General features: G+C 38.0%; 2 protein-coding genes across 2 annotated transcripts; one reads left to right on the top strand and one right to left on the bottom strand.

Annotated features, from left to right (window-relative positions):
* The first annotated feature begins 1,586 nt into the window (after window positions 1–1,586).
* LOC104239514 (E3 ubiquitin-protein ligase ATL31-like) lies at window positions 1,587–3,397 on the top strand. Its single transcript, XM_009794159.2, has one exon. It carries the CDS (start codon window positions 1,832–1,834, stop codon window positions 3,143–3,145), a length of 1,314 nt encoding a protein of 437 aa, XP_009792461.2. The 5' UTR covers window positions 1,587–1,831; the 3' UTR covers window positions 3,146–3,397.
* A 7,574-nt stretch (window positions 3,398–10,971) lies between these two features.
* Window positions 10,972–12,429, bottom strand: LOC138875283 (uncharacterized). Its single transcript, XM_070154109.1, has 2 exons — window positions 11,884–12,429; window positions 10,972–11,799 (listed from the first exon to the last, which is right to left on the bottom strand). The coding sequence occupies exons 1-2, from the start codon at window positions 12,427–12,429 to the stop codon at window positions 10,972–10,974; spliced, it is 1,374 nt and encodes a 457-aa protein (XP_070010210.1).
* Window positions 12,430–13,376: the final 947 nt, after the last annotated feature.

Raw genomic sequence — 13,376 nt, 5'->3', positions numbered from 1 at the left:
TGGGGCGAAAGTCTCAAGAGGCGTACACCCAGCAATTCGGGGCGTATGTCCGGAAGTTTGAGGCACGTTTTTGTAGTGAAGCGGAAATAAAAAAAAATTCAAATTAAAATAAAATTTGTTGAATAAGTCCTCATATAATACCCAAAATTCTCAGAAGTTTTAAAAAGGAATTGAAATGTATTAAATTTAAAAATGAAGACCTTTTTTTATTGATTGGAGCATTAATTTATGGTCTTTCCTAATTCTTTATCTTGTCAGCTAGTCTGCTAATATCTTCCAAAAACAACGAATATTCAATTTTTTTGTACAAATACAAAGAGAACTTCATTCTCCTTCATAGTAGCAAAGTCATCATTTTTGTTCTTCCATATAGAAAACTTTACTCTTTTCGACTCAAGTTATTTGTGCTTGTAAGTAGCGTATAATAGATTGTTTTGACTAGTTTTTTGTGGGGACGAAGCACATATATATATATATATATATATATATATATATATATATATATATATATATTTCACATATTTATAGTTTTCTTCAATTTTTATACAATTTTACCTATTTATAAATATTTACTGTAATTATATTATTTTATAAAATATTAAAAATTAAATATCTATGGAGCTTACGCCGCGTGTCTGAGGTTTACGCCTCGCTGAGGCATATGAAAAACGTAGACCGTCAATATGGGCTTGGCCCGTTGGGCCAGCCCAGCCCGTAATTTAGTAGGGCTGGGCTAGAATTATTGGAGCCCATTTATGAACGAGGCTTTTAATCCCGGCCCAAAAAAGCCTATGGCCCGTGAGGCTTGACTGAGGTTGGGCTATGCCGGCCCGTGGACCTAATAAAAATGTGTATTTAAAATATATAAAATATAAATCAAAATTATATGACATAAAAAATATCTAGAAGAGTATTCCAAGCTTAAAGTTTATTAAGCTCATCATATTAGAAGACCAAAGTCTTAAAACGTTAATTAGTTTTAAAAATTTAATTATTTTTTATATTTAACTAACTAATATTGCATACAAATTGTAAATGTAAGTGAAAGTGAAGATGTTAAGACAATCTTCTCACAAGAGGATTCAAATGTGATTAATGAAGATGATGTGCTGGATATCCCATAAGCGTTAAGCATCATGGACGTTCTCTTGAATAGTTTGTTTTGAGTTTTGATTTTTATTGAATGAAATATAGTCTTGTCTTTTACTTTTTTAGTATTTATTGTGATATATTGGAACAGTATAAGTATTAAGTTCTCTAAAAAAATTCCAATGTAATTTTTTTAGCTTTTAAATATTTATTTTTTTTAAGTTAGAACTTAAAGAAAAAATATAAAATTATATTTTAGAAAAAAATGAGCCGGCATATGGGGGCTCGCAGCCCACATAGGACTGGGATGGACTGATCATTATAAAACCCATCAAAATAGTGGGCTAACCCAGCCCAACCCATCAATTGCTAAAGTCCACCTGAGATGGGCTGGAATAGCCCGGCCTCGCCCATATTGAAACCACTGGCTATAACCAAAATAACAAAATATTAGTAACCGAATTAAATTGTTAAGAACTCGGCAGCCTGTATGATTAAGAGAGCCTATCTTCTCTTTTTATACACAGAGCTACCAATTAAGCATTTTCTTGAAGAAGCTGCCTTTTCAATTCCATCTGCCAAGTAGGATCCCCCTTTCTTTCTTTCTTGCTGGTCAATCAAACCCAACCCCCTACGGCTACAAATTGCAAAAACAAGTTCATTTTTAAAATCTTGGTATTCAAAGCTTATATATAAGCACCATCTATTAACTTCCAAGGTCATTTCCTTAGATTTATGCGACATGGGTAATTCTAAAATTAAGCAGAACTCGTCAGTTTCTGATTATCTTCTCTTTGTGTTCCTCTTCTCATGTCTATTAGAAGTAATAATTCCCAAAGCAGCGGCACAGCCACAAAATAATCAAAGTGAGTTTCAATATGCAAAGCTCAATCCACCTCTGGCAATTATCATAATTGTTCTAATTGCAGCGCTCTTTTTCATGGCCGCTTTCTCTGTTTACATCCGACACTGTACTCAGTCCTCTACTAGCGGCAGCGTTCGGCGAGCTCTGTCTATGCGCCGCCGTGCTGCAGCGGCGCGTGGACTTGATGCAGCCATTATTGAGACTTTTCCGACCTTTACATATGCTGAAGTGAAGGATCACCATATTGGTAAAGGAGCTTTGGAGTGTGCTGTTTGCTTAAACGAGTTTGAAGATGATGAAACGCTGCGTTTAATTCCTAAGTGCGATCACGTTTTTCACCCTGAATGTATTGATGCTTGGCTTCAATCTCATGATACTTGCCCGGTTTGCCGAGCTAACCTCGCCCCTCAACCCGGTGAACCGCCGGCCCAAGTTTCCGAGTTGAACCAAGAGGGTCAACAACAACCGGGGACTGAGCTTCAACAGCAAAACGAAGAAGTTTCGATACGCATAGAGGGCGACGAAGAACAACGAGAACCGGTTCAGCAGCAACAACAAGAAGGTTCAGTTAGATCGAGAGTGAAGCGGAATTTGAGCTTCAACGTGCCGAACCGGGTTCAGAAGCAAGAAGAAGGGGGTTCAACTAAACCGGGAGTAAAGAGAAACTTGAGTTTCAACATGCCGATTCTTTCACCAAGATCATTTTCCATGAAGCCAAGGATATTTAGCAAGTTCAGGTCACATTCAACCGGCCACTCACTAGTACTACCGGGTGAGAATTTGGACCGGTACACCCTAAGGTTACCAGAGGGGATTCGTAAGGAGGTAATGAACCGGGCATTATTGAACCGGGCTAAGAGCTTTGGAGTTGCCTTACCAAGAAACGGAAGTTCAAGAAAAGGGTACAGAACCGGTACTGGAGAGGGAAGCAGCAGGGGTGCTAGATCTAACAGACGGATCGATCGGTCCGAACCGGAAGGACATTCGGACCGGTGGGTTTTCACTATTGCACCACCATTCATTTCTAGAGGTTCATCAATAAAATCACCAAAAGTTGGAGCTGAAACCGGTGAGGGTTCCACCTCTGGAAGTGTGAAAAACGCCGTCAAATTACCGTCGTTTAAATGCTTGGAACCAAAAGGTGATGAAACCTCTTTGATGTCTGCTGACTCGGCTCGATCTCCGGTTTAGTAAATCTTCAATCCGGTTCGAGATAACCGTTTTTGGAGACGCGTCTGGCGACTTTTCGTGTGCTATAAAAGAGGACCGTCTTCCTCATGATAGGTTGGGCCCCACCTTGAAAATTAAGGCCTTGACTTTACGCCAAGGTATAAATGTATATTAGCCCAAAGTTGACTTTCAATTTTACAGGTTTAGTAGAAAAACATATTTGTTACTATTTTTTTTATAAAATAAAAAATCTTCAAATTTTTTCTATATTTATTTTTAGTTTTGTGCATATCTATAGTTGCTGTAATAAAAAAAAAGTCTCATGTATTTTATTTTATTTTATTTTTTTCCTGATTGGACAATGTCCTCTAGTGATGTAAGTACGTGTATTTCTTTTTCTTAATTTCATTGTCCAATCCAAAAAAAAAAAAAATCAAAACGGAAAAGAGTACGAAATTGCTTTCCTTATTCTTTATCTTTGTTAGTCAAGATGATGGGGGTTTGATATTGATTTTTTGTGATAAGTAAAGAATGTTTCGATTTCAAAGAAGGATTATGATTAATTAGATGGAAGTGCTAGAGGATTCTGATCCATTTTAATAATGTTACTTGTAGAGATGGAACTAGGATTTGAAGTTTGTGGGTCTTGACATCAAACCCATAACATGTTTTAATTATTGGGTTCACAATTATATACAAATTTAATAAATTTTCTAATATAAATATAAGATCTACACATAATCTAATGGGTTCGGTGGAACCCGTAAAGGACACCCTACCTCAGCCCTTGATTACTAGTCTTAAGCTAATTTAGTACTATTTAGAATGAACCTTTCCGTAACTCTAACAGTGGTCCACAGATCTGGGAGAATTAGGCGTAGGACATTGATTTCGTACGTAACTGATCTCGACAACTAAGTTTGGTTTATCAGTTAATTAATGTACCAGAAGTCTTTTTTTTCTCTTTATTCTCGAGTTATTGGTCAGTTTGTGAGTTTATTGCGATGTAGGCATGTCATCATAGTTAGGTGGTTAAATTGAATTTGAGAACATTCTTTTTAAATGTTAAGTATATAATTTTAATGTAATTTCCAGTATTTTCCATATTTAATAGTATAGTTTTAGTGGGATACATGCAACGCCAATCTTTAACGAATAAATACACTTTTCAATCAAAACAATCTTTTAATACTATTTTCTCTTGTGTATTGGGAAAAATTGTATTTAAATATAAATGTGACGTGACGAATACGTGTCGAAACACGTAGACTGGTCAAATGGTCAAAGAATTACAACTAGCCAAGAGGCACAAGTTGCAACAGATACGAGTAAATGGCAAAGGAAGAGGCACGGGCAGGAATACAAATAACCTAGTACTCGTACTGATGGACAGGCTCAATTCGAAAATGTTGAAGCTATGGATGAGGCTTTGCAAAAACTTATTACCGCATAGGTTAATAAAGCCGTTCAGGCCTTGGTTTGCCAGTTACCTACTGTACTCTCACACCTACTCCAAATAACAACACTATGGAGAACCCTCGTTCCAGGATTGTTAATTCAGGCAGCGGTGGAACCCCCAGTGAATCGCAGGATGGAGAACCAGGTAATTTAGTTAATTCAAATTTACAAAACTTGGTACTAACCTTGTAGAAACAGCTCAAGGAGCAAAGTGAGCGCATAGAGCAGATACTCGGGGTGACGCCCATATCAAAGGGGTAGATATGGATAGATATTCACAACAACCCTAGAAACCTAGTGCTGCTCCACTCTCAATTCTAAAAAAGTTCAAAATGCCTGATATTCCAAAATATGATGGAACGACAGACCCACGAGATCACGTGACTGCATTCACGACGGGTGTAAAAGGCAACGATTTGGCTAAGCAGGAGATTGAATCAGTATTAGTCAAAAAATATAGTTAAACGCTCACCAAAGGTGCGCTAACATGGTATTTTCTTTTACCCGAAAATTCTATAAATTCTTTTGCTGAGCTTGCAGATTCTTTCATCAAAGCACACTCGGGAGCTCAAAAAGTAGAGAAAAGAATGGAGGATATTTTCAAAATCAAGCAAGGGGACTCAGAACTGCTTAGAGAATTTGTGGACAGATTTCAAAGAGAAAGAATGACATTGTCGCGTGTACCTGACAACTGGGCAGCTATAGCTTTCACAAGTAATTTGAACAAAAAAAGCTCGGAAGCTACGAGGAGGCTCAAGGAAAGCCTTCGAGAATTCCCTGCTACAACGTGGAATGATGTTTATAATAGGTATAGCACAAAATTGAGGATTGAGGAAGATAATGTTCCACGATTTCAAAAAGAAGAAAAAGTAAGTTCGAGACGTGCGGAGACCGAAAAAAGATCCGGTAAAAATAGGTACGAGCCTTACATAGGACCTGCGGGAAAGGATTCACGGTCAAAGCAGGATAATCAAAGGTACTATCACAGATCAAGAAACAGAGAATCAGGTTCTTCATCAAGATTCAGGAACGAGCGAAACAACTATGAGTCACGAGATAATGATAAAAAATTAAAAGCAAAATTCGGTGGTTACAACTTCAACGCCAGCACCTCCGAGCTCGTAGCTATTTTGAGAAGCATGAGAGATAAGGTTTGATGGCCAAAGGAAAAGAGATCGAACCCAAACAGGCGCAACCCTGACCAATGGTGCGAGTTTCTTAATGACCACGAACATAAAATAGCAGATTGCATGCTTTTACAAAGTGAAGTTGATCATTTATTAAAACAAGGGTACCTTACTGAGTTGTTCAGTGAGAAAGGCAAGCAAGCTTACATGAAGAACATGCAGGAGCCTCCAAAACCACATTCTCCCAAAAGAACTGTCAACGTTATAAGTGGAGGTGAAGACGTCAATGGTATATCATATACTGCAGCTAACAAAATTTCCAAAGTAACAATTACCCAAGGGAAACGGGTGCGACATATTTTAGAGGAAGACAATATTACATTCAATGATGCAGATGCAGATGGCGTATTAACCCCTCATAACGACATATTGGTAATATCTTTAATTATACATGATACTAATGTGAAACGAGTTTTGATTGATCCAGGTAGTTCCGTGAATATTATTTTACTGAGAGTATTACGTGAGATGCAAGCTGAAGATAAAGTGATACCAAAGGCACATACTCTATCTGGATTTGATAATTCTAGTGTCTTCACGAAAGGAGAGGTAACACTCACCATATTCGCTGAAGGAGTCGTTAAAGATACAAAGTTCCAGGTGGTAGATATGGAGATGGCTTACAACATGATTCTTGGGAGACTATGAATCCACGAAATGGATGTTGTTCCTTCAACCTTGCATCAAGTTATTGAATTTCTATCGCCATGGGGAATTTGTCAAATTCGTGGAGATCAACATACAGCCAGGGCTATCAACTCTATTGCAGATACAAGCACGAGAAATGAAGGTAAATAGCAATCACAGAAGACAGTTGAGGTCACCACAACACAAACCTCAACTGAACAAGGGTAAACAGATGTAGATTCAAGGCCTGATACCATTCAAGAACCAGAAGAGAATGAAAATATTAAAACAACAATAAAGGAATTAGAGCCTGTCGTGTTATTTGCTCAATGGCCTGATAAAAAAGTCTATGTTGGAGCCAATCTTAGCCAAGGTATGAGAGGTAAGTTAATTGAATTTCTGAAAACTAACGTGGATTGCTTTGCTTGGTCCCATTCTGACATGACAAGAATACCCCCAGAGGTGATGACCCATAAACTAAATAAAGATCCATCGTACCCTCTTGTCAAGCAAAAGAAAAGAAAGCAAGGAACTTTCAAGAATCAGGTGATTCAGGAAGAAGTCCAAAATTGCTAAAAGTTGGTTCTATTCGTGAGGTAAAATATCCTAACTGGTTAGCTAACAACGTTGTGGTTCCAAATAAGAACGGTAAGTGGCGAGTTTGTGTAGATTACACAGATCTTAATAAAGCCTGCCCTAAAGATTCTTTTCCATTACCACACATAGATCAATTGATTGATGCAACTGCAGGTCACGAACTATTAAGTTTTTTAGATGCATATTCAGGTTATAATCAGATTAAAATGGATTCGGGAGATGAAGAAAAAACTTCATTCATAACAGACAGAGGGACTTATTGTTACAAAGTAATGCCCTTTGGTCTAAAGAATGCAGGCACAACGTATCAGAGGTTAGTTACCAAAATATTTCTAGAGCATTTAGAAAAAACTATGGAGGTATATATAGATGATATGCTTGTTAAAATTCAGTATTCAAAAGATCACATATCACACTTATCTGATACATTTTCAATTTTGCGCAAATTTAATATGAAGTTAAATCCTGAAAAATATGCTTTTGGTGTTGCATCAGGCAATTTTTTGTGTTTTCTTATTTCTAACCGTGGTATTGAAGTAAATCATGCACAGATCAAGGCCATTGAGGAAATACCCGATATACTTTCAAACAAGAAAGAAGTTCAAAGATTAACAGGGAGAATTGCAGCCTTGGGAAGATTCATTTCTAAATCATCAGAGAAGTGTTTCAAATTCTTCTCAGCCCTTAAGGAGCAAGATCATTTCGAATGGAATGAGGAATGTCAACAGGCACTCGGGAATTTGAAAACGTACTTATCAAATCCACCTTTGCTGGCAAAACCAAAGGCTGGGGAAAGACTACTCATTTACCTTGCTGTTTCAGAAGTTGCGGTAAACGCTGTTTTGGTCCAAGAAGAACAAGGTAAACAATCTCATATCTATTATGTTAGTAAATCTTTGTTAGATGCGGAGACATGGCATCCTCAGTTAGAAAAACTTGCATTTGCATTAATCATGGCATCTAGAAAGTTAAGACCTTACTTTCAGTGTCATCATATCGCTGTAGTAACTGCTTACCCTTTACGTAATATATTACATAAGCATGAGCTATCAGGTAGGCAAGCTAAGTGAACAATAGAGTTGAGTGAATATGAAACCACGTACCAACCTAGAACTGCTATAAAATCACAAGTGTTAGCTGATTTCGTGGCCGATTTTAGCCAAGAGATGCAATTAGAAGCAGAAAAAAGAATTACAGGTATTCAATGGGGCTAACCCGGGAACTTGGACTTTATTCACTGATGACTCATCTAATGTAAAAGGTGCAGGTTTAGGGATTGTCTTGGTACCACCTACGGGTGAGACCATTCGACAAGCTATTAAATGTCACTCTATAACTAACAATGAAGCAGAGTATGAGGCTATGATTGCATGTCTAGAATTGGCACGAGAGCTTGGCATAAATCAGATTATAATTAAGAGTGATTCACAACTCGTGGTTAATCAAATGCTGGGAACTTATGCAGCTAGGGAAGCAAGGATGTAACAATACTTAGAAAATGTACGGGAATTGATAAAGCAATTTCAAACCTGGAAAGTCATACAAATACCAAGGGATGAAAATGTTGAAGTAGACGCCCTAGCTAATCTCGCATCTGCAGCTGATGTGGCAAGCGATGCAAACGCCTCAGTTATACATTTGTTTCATTCAGTTCTCGATCCTGATAAGAATGAGGTAAATTTTAATAATTTAACTTGGGATTGGAGGAACGAGATTATTGTTTTTTTGCAGTATGGTACTGTCCCTGATGATAAGAAGAAAGCTCATGCTCTTCGAAAGAAGGCTGCTCGGTACTGCTTAAAGCAAGGCAATTTGTATTGTAAAATGTTCGGTGGTCCCCTAGCAGACCTTCACAAATGGAGTATATGTATTGAAATAAATACACGAGGGACATTGCGGGAATAACGCAGGACGAAGGTCATTTGTAAGAACCTTAATTAGGGAAGTTTATTACTGGCCTAAAATGGAAAAAGAAGCAGGAAGTTTCGTGGCCAAATGTGATAAATGTCAAAGGTACGGTAACAATATGCATAGACCTGCGGAATTATTACATCCGGTCATTGCCCCATGGCCATTTATGAAATGGAGAATGTATATCGTGGGTCTATTACTACAAGCAAAAGGACAAGTAAAATTTCTGCTCGTACTCACTGATTATTTTACTAAATGGGTGGAGGCAGGAGCATTTAAACAGGTGCGAGAAAAGGAAGTCAAAGATTTTCTTTGGCAGAATATCATATGCCGATTCGGTGTACCAAAGGATATCGTGTGTGATAATGGTCCTCAATTTATTGGAGCACAAATCACAGAATTCTTTCAAAGTTGACAAATTAAAAGGATTACGTCAACACCTTATCATCCGGAGGGTAATGGGCAAGCAGAATCAACGAACAAGGTTATTATCAATAATTTAAAGAAACGATTAGAGGAATCAAAAGGTAACTGGCCCGAAGTGTTACCTGGAGTTTTATGTGCATATCACACAACTGCAAAAACAAGTACAGGAGAAACACCATTTTTATTGGTTTATAGAGCTGAGGCTTTAATTCCAGTTGAGATAGGGGAACCAAGTACGCAGTTCACATAGGCGACACAAGAATCTAATGACGAGGAGATGCGGGTCAATCTAACTTTACTCGAGGGGAGGAGAGAAGTTTCATTGATAAGAATGGCAGCACAAAAGCAAATCATAGAACGATATTACAACCGCAAAGCGCGCCTCAGATTCTTCAAAGTGGGGGACTTAAAAATGTTTTTCAATCCATAAAGGTAGCTAATGTGGGTAAATTAAGTCCAACATGGGAAGGACCCTATAGAGTTCGTGATATTGCGGGCAAGGGAGCATATGAGCTGGAGACAATGGATGGCAAGATACTACCTTCACATTGGAATGTTGTTCATTTGAAGAGATACTATTTCTAAGAAATACCCACGGTCACGAATCACTATTTCAAATTTAATTTTTGAATTGCTAAAATTTTACTAACAATTTTAGATGATAGGCAAAAAGCTAACCCGTACTAAATGATGAGTCACGACCTGTAAGACACACGGAATAACCTAAAATTCCTGGCCTATGGTTACAATTATTCTGATAGAAATTCATACGGGTTAAGCAGTCTTCAACTAAAATCGCATCTCCGAGTCCCGTATGTTTTCCCTTTTCAGGAAAAGGACCAAATGAGAGAATCTATCAAGTGCTCAAGGCTTCATACTTCAACACTCAAACACTTGGGGGACTACATAATATACACAGATATGTGTATAAAGAAAGCAAAGAAGATTAAGAAAAATCAAGCCTAAAAGAGTCAAGTACTGAGTAAAAGTCACAAGGTCACGAGATGAAGCTAGGAGCTAAGGTCAAAGAAAAATCTCACTATAGTTAGGGTAAAGGCTATGTACTAAAACGGGTTATAAGAGAAAACTTCGTGTCTATTATTCTTCTTTTGAAAAAATCTGTTACAAGAAAAACAGTTACGAGAAAGTTATAGATGTAATTCAATTACATGTAAAGTATTATTCAAAACTTGTCAAAGTTATTTCAAAGAAACATGTGTGTTCCTATTTCTTTTATCGTATGATAACACCATTATGAAGTTGAGACGTCTTCTTCATTAAGTGTCGAAATATAAAAGGGTCCTCTTTTATAAAACTCATGTTTAATTAGTTAGTCATGAGATTAACAGAAGCATTTTCAAAGAACAAAAATGCGAATTATTCTATAAGTCCTTAAAAATAAAGACAAGAATAAAACAGCCAGAAGTTTAAGATAATAACATGAAAAACTTCTTAATATATAAAAACTGAAGACTAAGTACGAACTTAGTCATAAAGCTATGAAATTGTTTATACAAATTGCCCCATAAAAGACTTGGGGACTTGCGTTTCCAAATCCAACTCTCATATGAAGCTAAGGGTTTGATTACAATTTTCCAAAATAAAAATAAAAAACAAAATCATTCAAATGATTAAAATTGGTCACTGGGAAGTTTGCGGAACTAAAGCAGGAGCATCAATAGCAATGGGCTCAATTTGGGTAGGTGCATCAACAGATGCGGTTTCAACTTGGCTTGCAGCAACAAGCTCGATTGGACTTGAAAGAGTTGGGATACCCGTATCAGCTTCAACATTTACGGGAGCTTCAACTACGGGAGAAGAGAAGTCCTGAGTTTGCTGAGCTTTTTTAATGGTTTCATTGATCTTAGATAACTCCGACTCCAGGGTGAAGTTTTCTTGGCCAGCTTCAATTAGGGTATCTCGACGAGAATTCAAAAATGCCCAACTTATTTCAACAGTAGATTTTTCTTCAAGGGTCTCATAATCCTTTTCCCAATCAGCAATCTCATTTTTTAGCTCTTCGTTTTCAGCCAAGGCGGATTTGTAAGAAGCTTGAAGAGAGGCATGGGAGCTCTCTAAAGCACGAACCTTATCAGTCGAGACTCGAAGGTCTTCTTGTACTTGAGTTAAGCTTTGCACGAGCTCCCCAGCGTAAACTTCTTTTTGACTCAAAAGAGCCTTCAACTCTTTGTTCTCTTCGCTGGCTTTAGATAGTTGCTCTGAGAAGGAAGATTCGAGACGTTCCTTTTCTTTTTCTGCTTGGCTTGAGGAAGCCTTTGCAACCGCTAACTCTAAAATTAAGGCCTGCACCTGCTGTTCTAGGGTACTCTTGCCTTCTTGTAAATCTTCTGTATCAATTTGTGCACTCTCAAATTGTTCCTTCCAATTGATCGCCTCCAATTGAGAATCACGTGCTACCTTCTCCAAGAGAGGGATTCTGCTCATCATTTCTGTGCCGATAAGATTGGCCTAAAAAAAGGAAAGGAAATAAGAATATAAGAATCCCAAAGATAAAAAAAATTATAAGGTAAAGAAGGGAGAGAAGGAAAGTACCTTCAAAGTGGCATGCACGATATCATTCATTAGAGTCAGGGAACTATGGCTCTCCAGATTTGATTTTTCAATTGGACTGATTAAAGGTTCCAACCATATGTTTGCTTGACCTGACTTCCTCAAAAGGCTGCTATCAACATGAACTTCAATGGTTACCCTCCTCATAGCGGCACTTCTACTTGAAGAGCTCGCTTCCGTATGGTGAACGATAGGAGGGGGAGTTGTTGAAGGGGGAGCGGTAGAGGAAGTGAAAACCGTAAAAGAAGGAACAGAAACAGCTGGGGTTGGTAAGGAAGGAATCACAGGCACGAGAGTTGAGAAAGAAGATAAGGGTATTTCATCTAAAACAGGCCCTAAACTTCCACTGCCAAAACCACTGAAGAAAAGTTGATCAATAGATTCATGGGTATCATGGGGAGTGACGTCATCGTCAGGAATTATTACTGGGGTTTCAACAGATTCGGTAAGAGGAACAGAAAGACGAGGGGAAATTTCAACTTCGTCATCAAAGACGATGCGTCTCCTAGCTCGTGGCCTCGTCACCATGGAACCCCCTCTTCCTCTTCTTCAGAGTCTCCTTCTTCAACAGTTTTCCTTTTTGCATAAGAAGCACCCAAGTATTTCTCGGGCTCTTTCTAAAGAGATACGGGTTCCCGAAGAGACACGAGAGGCCGCAACTGCTTCAGCAGTAACTTCTCGAATAGCAAATTCTGATAAAAAGAAGGATGGAAGTTAGAACCATAAAGAAAAATATATACATGCGTGAAAGATGAAATAAAAACTCTTACCATGAGTCTTTACTTTCCAACCGTAATGGTTAGAAAGTGTTTTCCAAGACCTACCATCTATTGGTGCGACCTTCAGCAATTTATCTACCCAACCACGAAAATTGGGAATATTTTCCACCACTCCAATGGTTGCTAAAAAAAGAAGGAGGAAAAATTAGAGAAGTTGATAAACTTGAAGGAAAAAGGTACGAGATGGATAAAGTACTTACGTGCAAAATTCCACTTCTCAGGGAAGGGAACGTTATTCTCACTCACTAAACCAACAGTGGGGGCAACAACAAATCGGGCGTACCAACTACGGTCTTTGTCATCTTCAGCGCTCACTAAAACCCTCTTACTCCTGGCCACTAGGGTAAAAATGCCATTACGAAAAAGTTTAGGGGAGTAAAGATGAATCAGGTGAGGTAAAGTAAAGGAAACGTCAGCCAAATTGGTTAGATGCCTCAAATAGTAAACAACTCTCCATATGATTGGGCCATTTGACCCAAACAGACATTAAAGAATTGGCAAAATTCAAGAATAACGAGTTAATAGCTAATTTGAACCCTAAAGTGAAAGGGTATGTATAAACAAAAGAGAACCCAGTCAAGTAAGAAGTAATTCTCTGATTTGGATTAGGGATAATAATGGGAAAATTTACTCCAATGGCAGTCTTTGCGAACTATAGGAGTTAAAACTTCTGTAATTTGTGTGGGGTAAGCGTCA

Source organism: Nicotiana sylvestris, chromosome 1 (genome assembly GCF_000393655.2).
Source record: "Nicotiana sylvestris chromosome 1, ASM39365v2, whole genome shotgun sequence".
NCBI classification, from domain to species: domain Eukaryota; kingdom Viridiplantae; phylum Streptophyta; class Magnoliopsida; order Solanales; family Solanaceae; genus Nicotiana; species Nicotiana sylvestris.
Note: the sequence above shows the minus strand (reverse complement) of the source record. Positions and strands in the feature narration are given on the sequence as shown.

Coding starts and splice junctions, on each gene's coding strand:
- LOC104239514 (XM_009794159.2), top strand. CDS start 1,832: ATGGGTAATTCTAAAATTAAGCAGAACTCGTCAGTTTCTGATTATCTT.
- LOC138875283 (XM_070154109.1), bottom strand. CDS start 12,429: ATGGTGACGAGGCCACGAGCTAGGAGACGCATCGTCTTTGATGACGAA. Junction 11,800..11,883: donor TCGTGCATGCCACTTTGAAG/GTACTTTCCTTC, acceptor TCCTTTTTTTAG/GCCAATCTTATCGGCACAGA.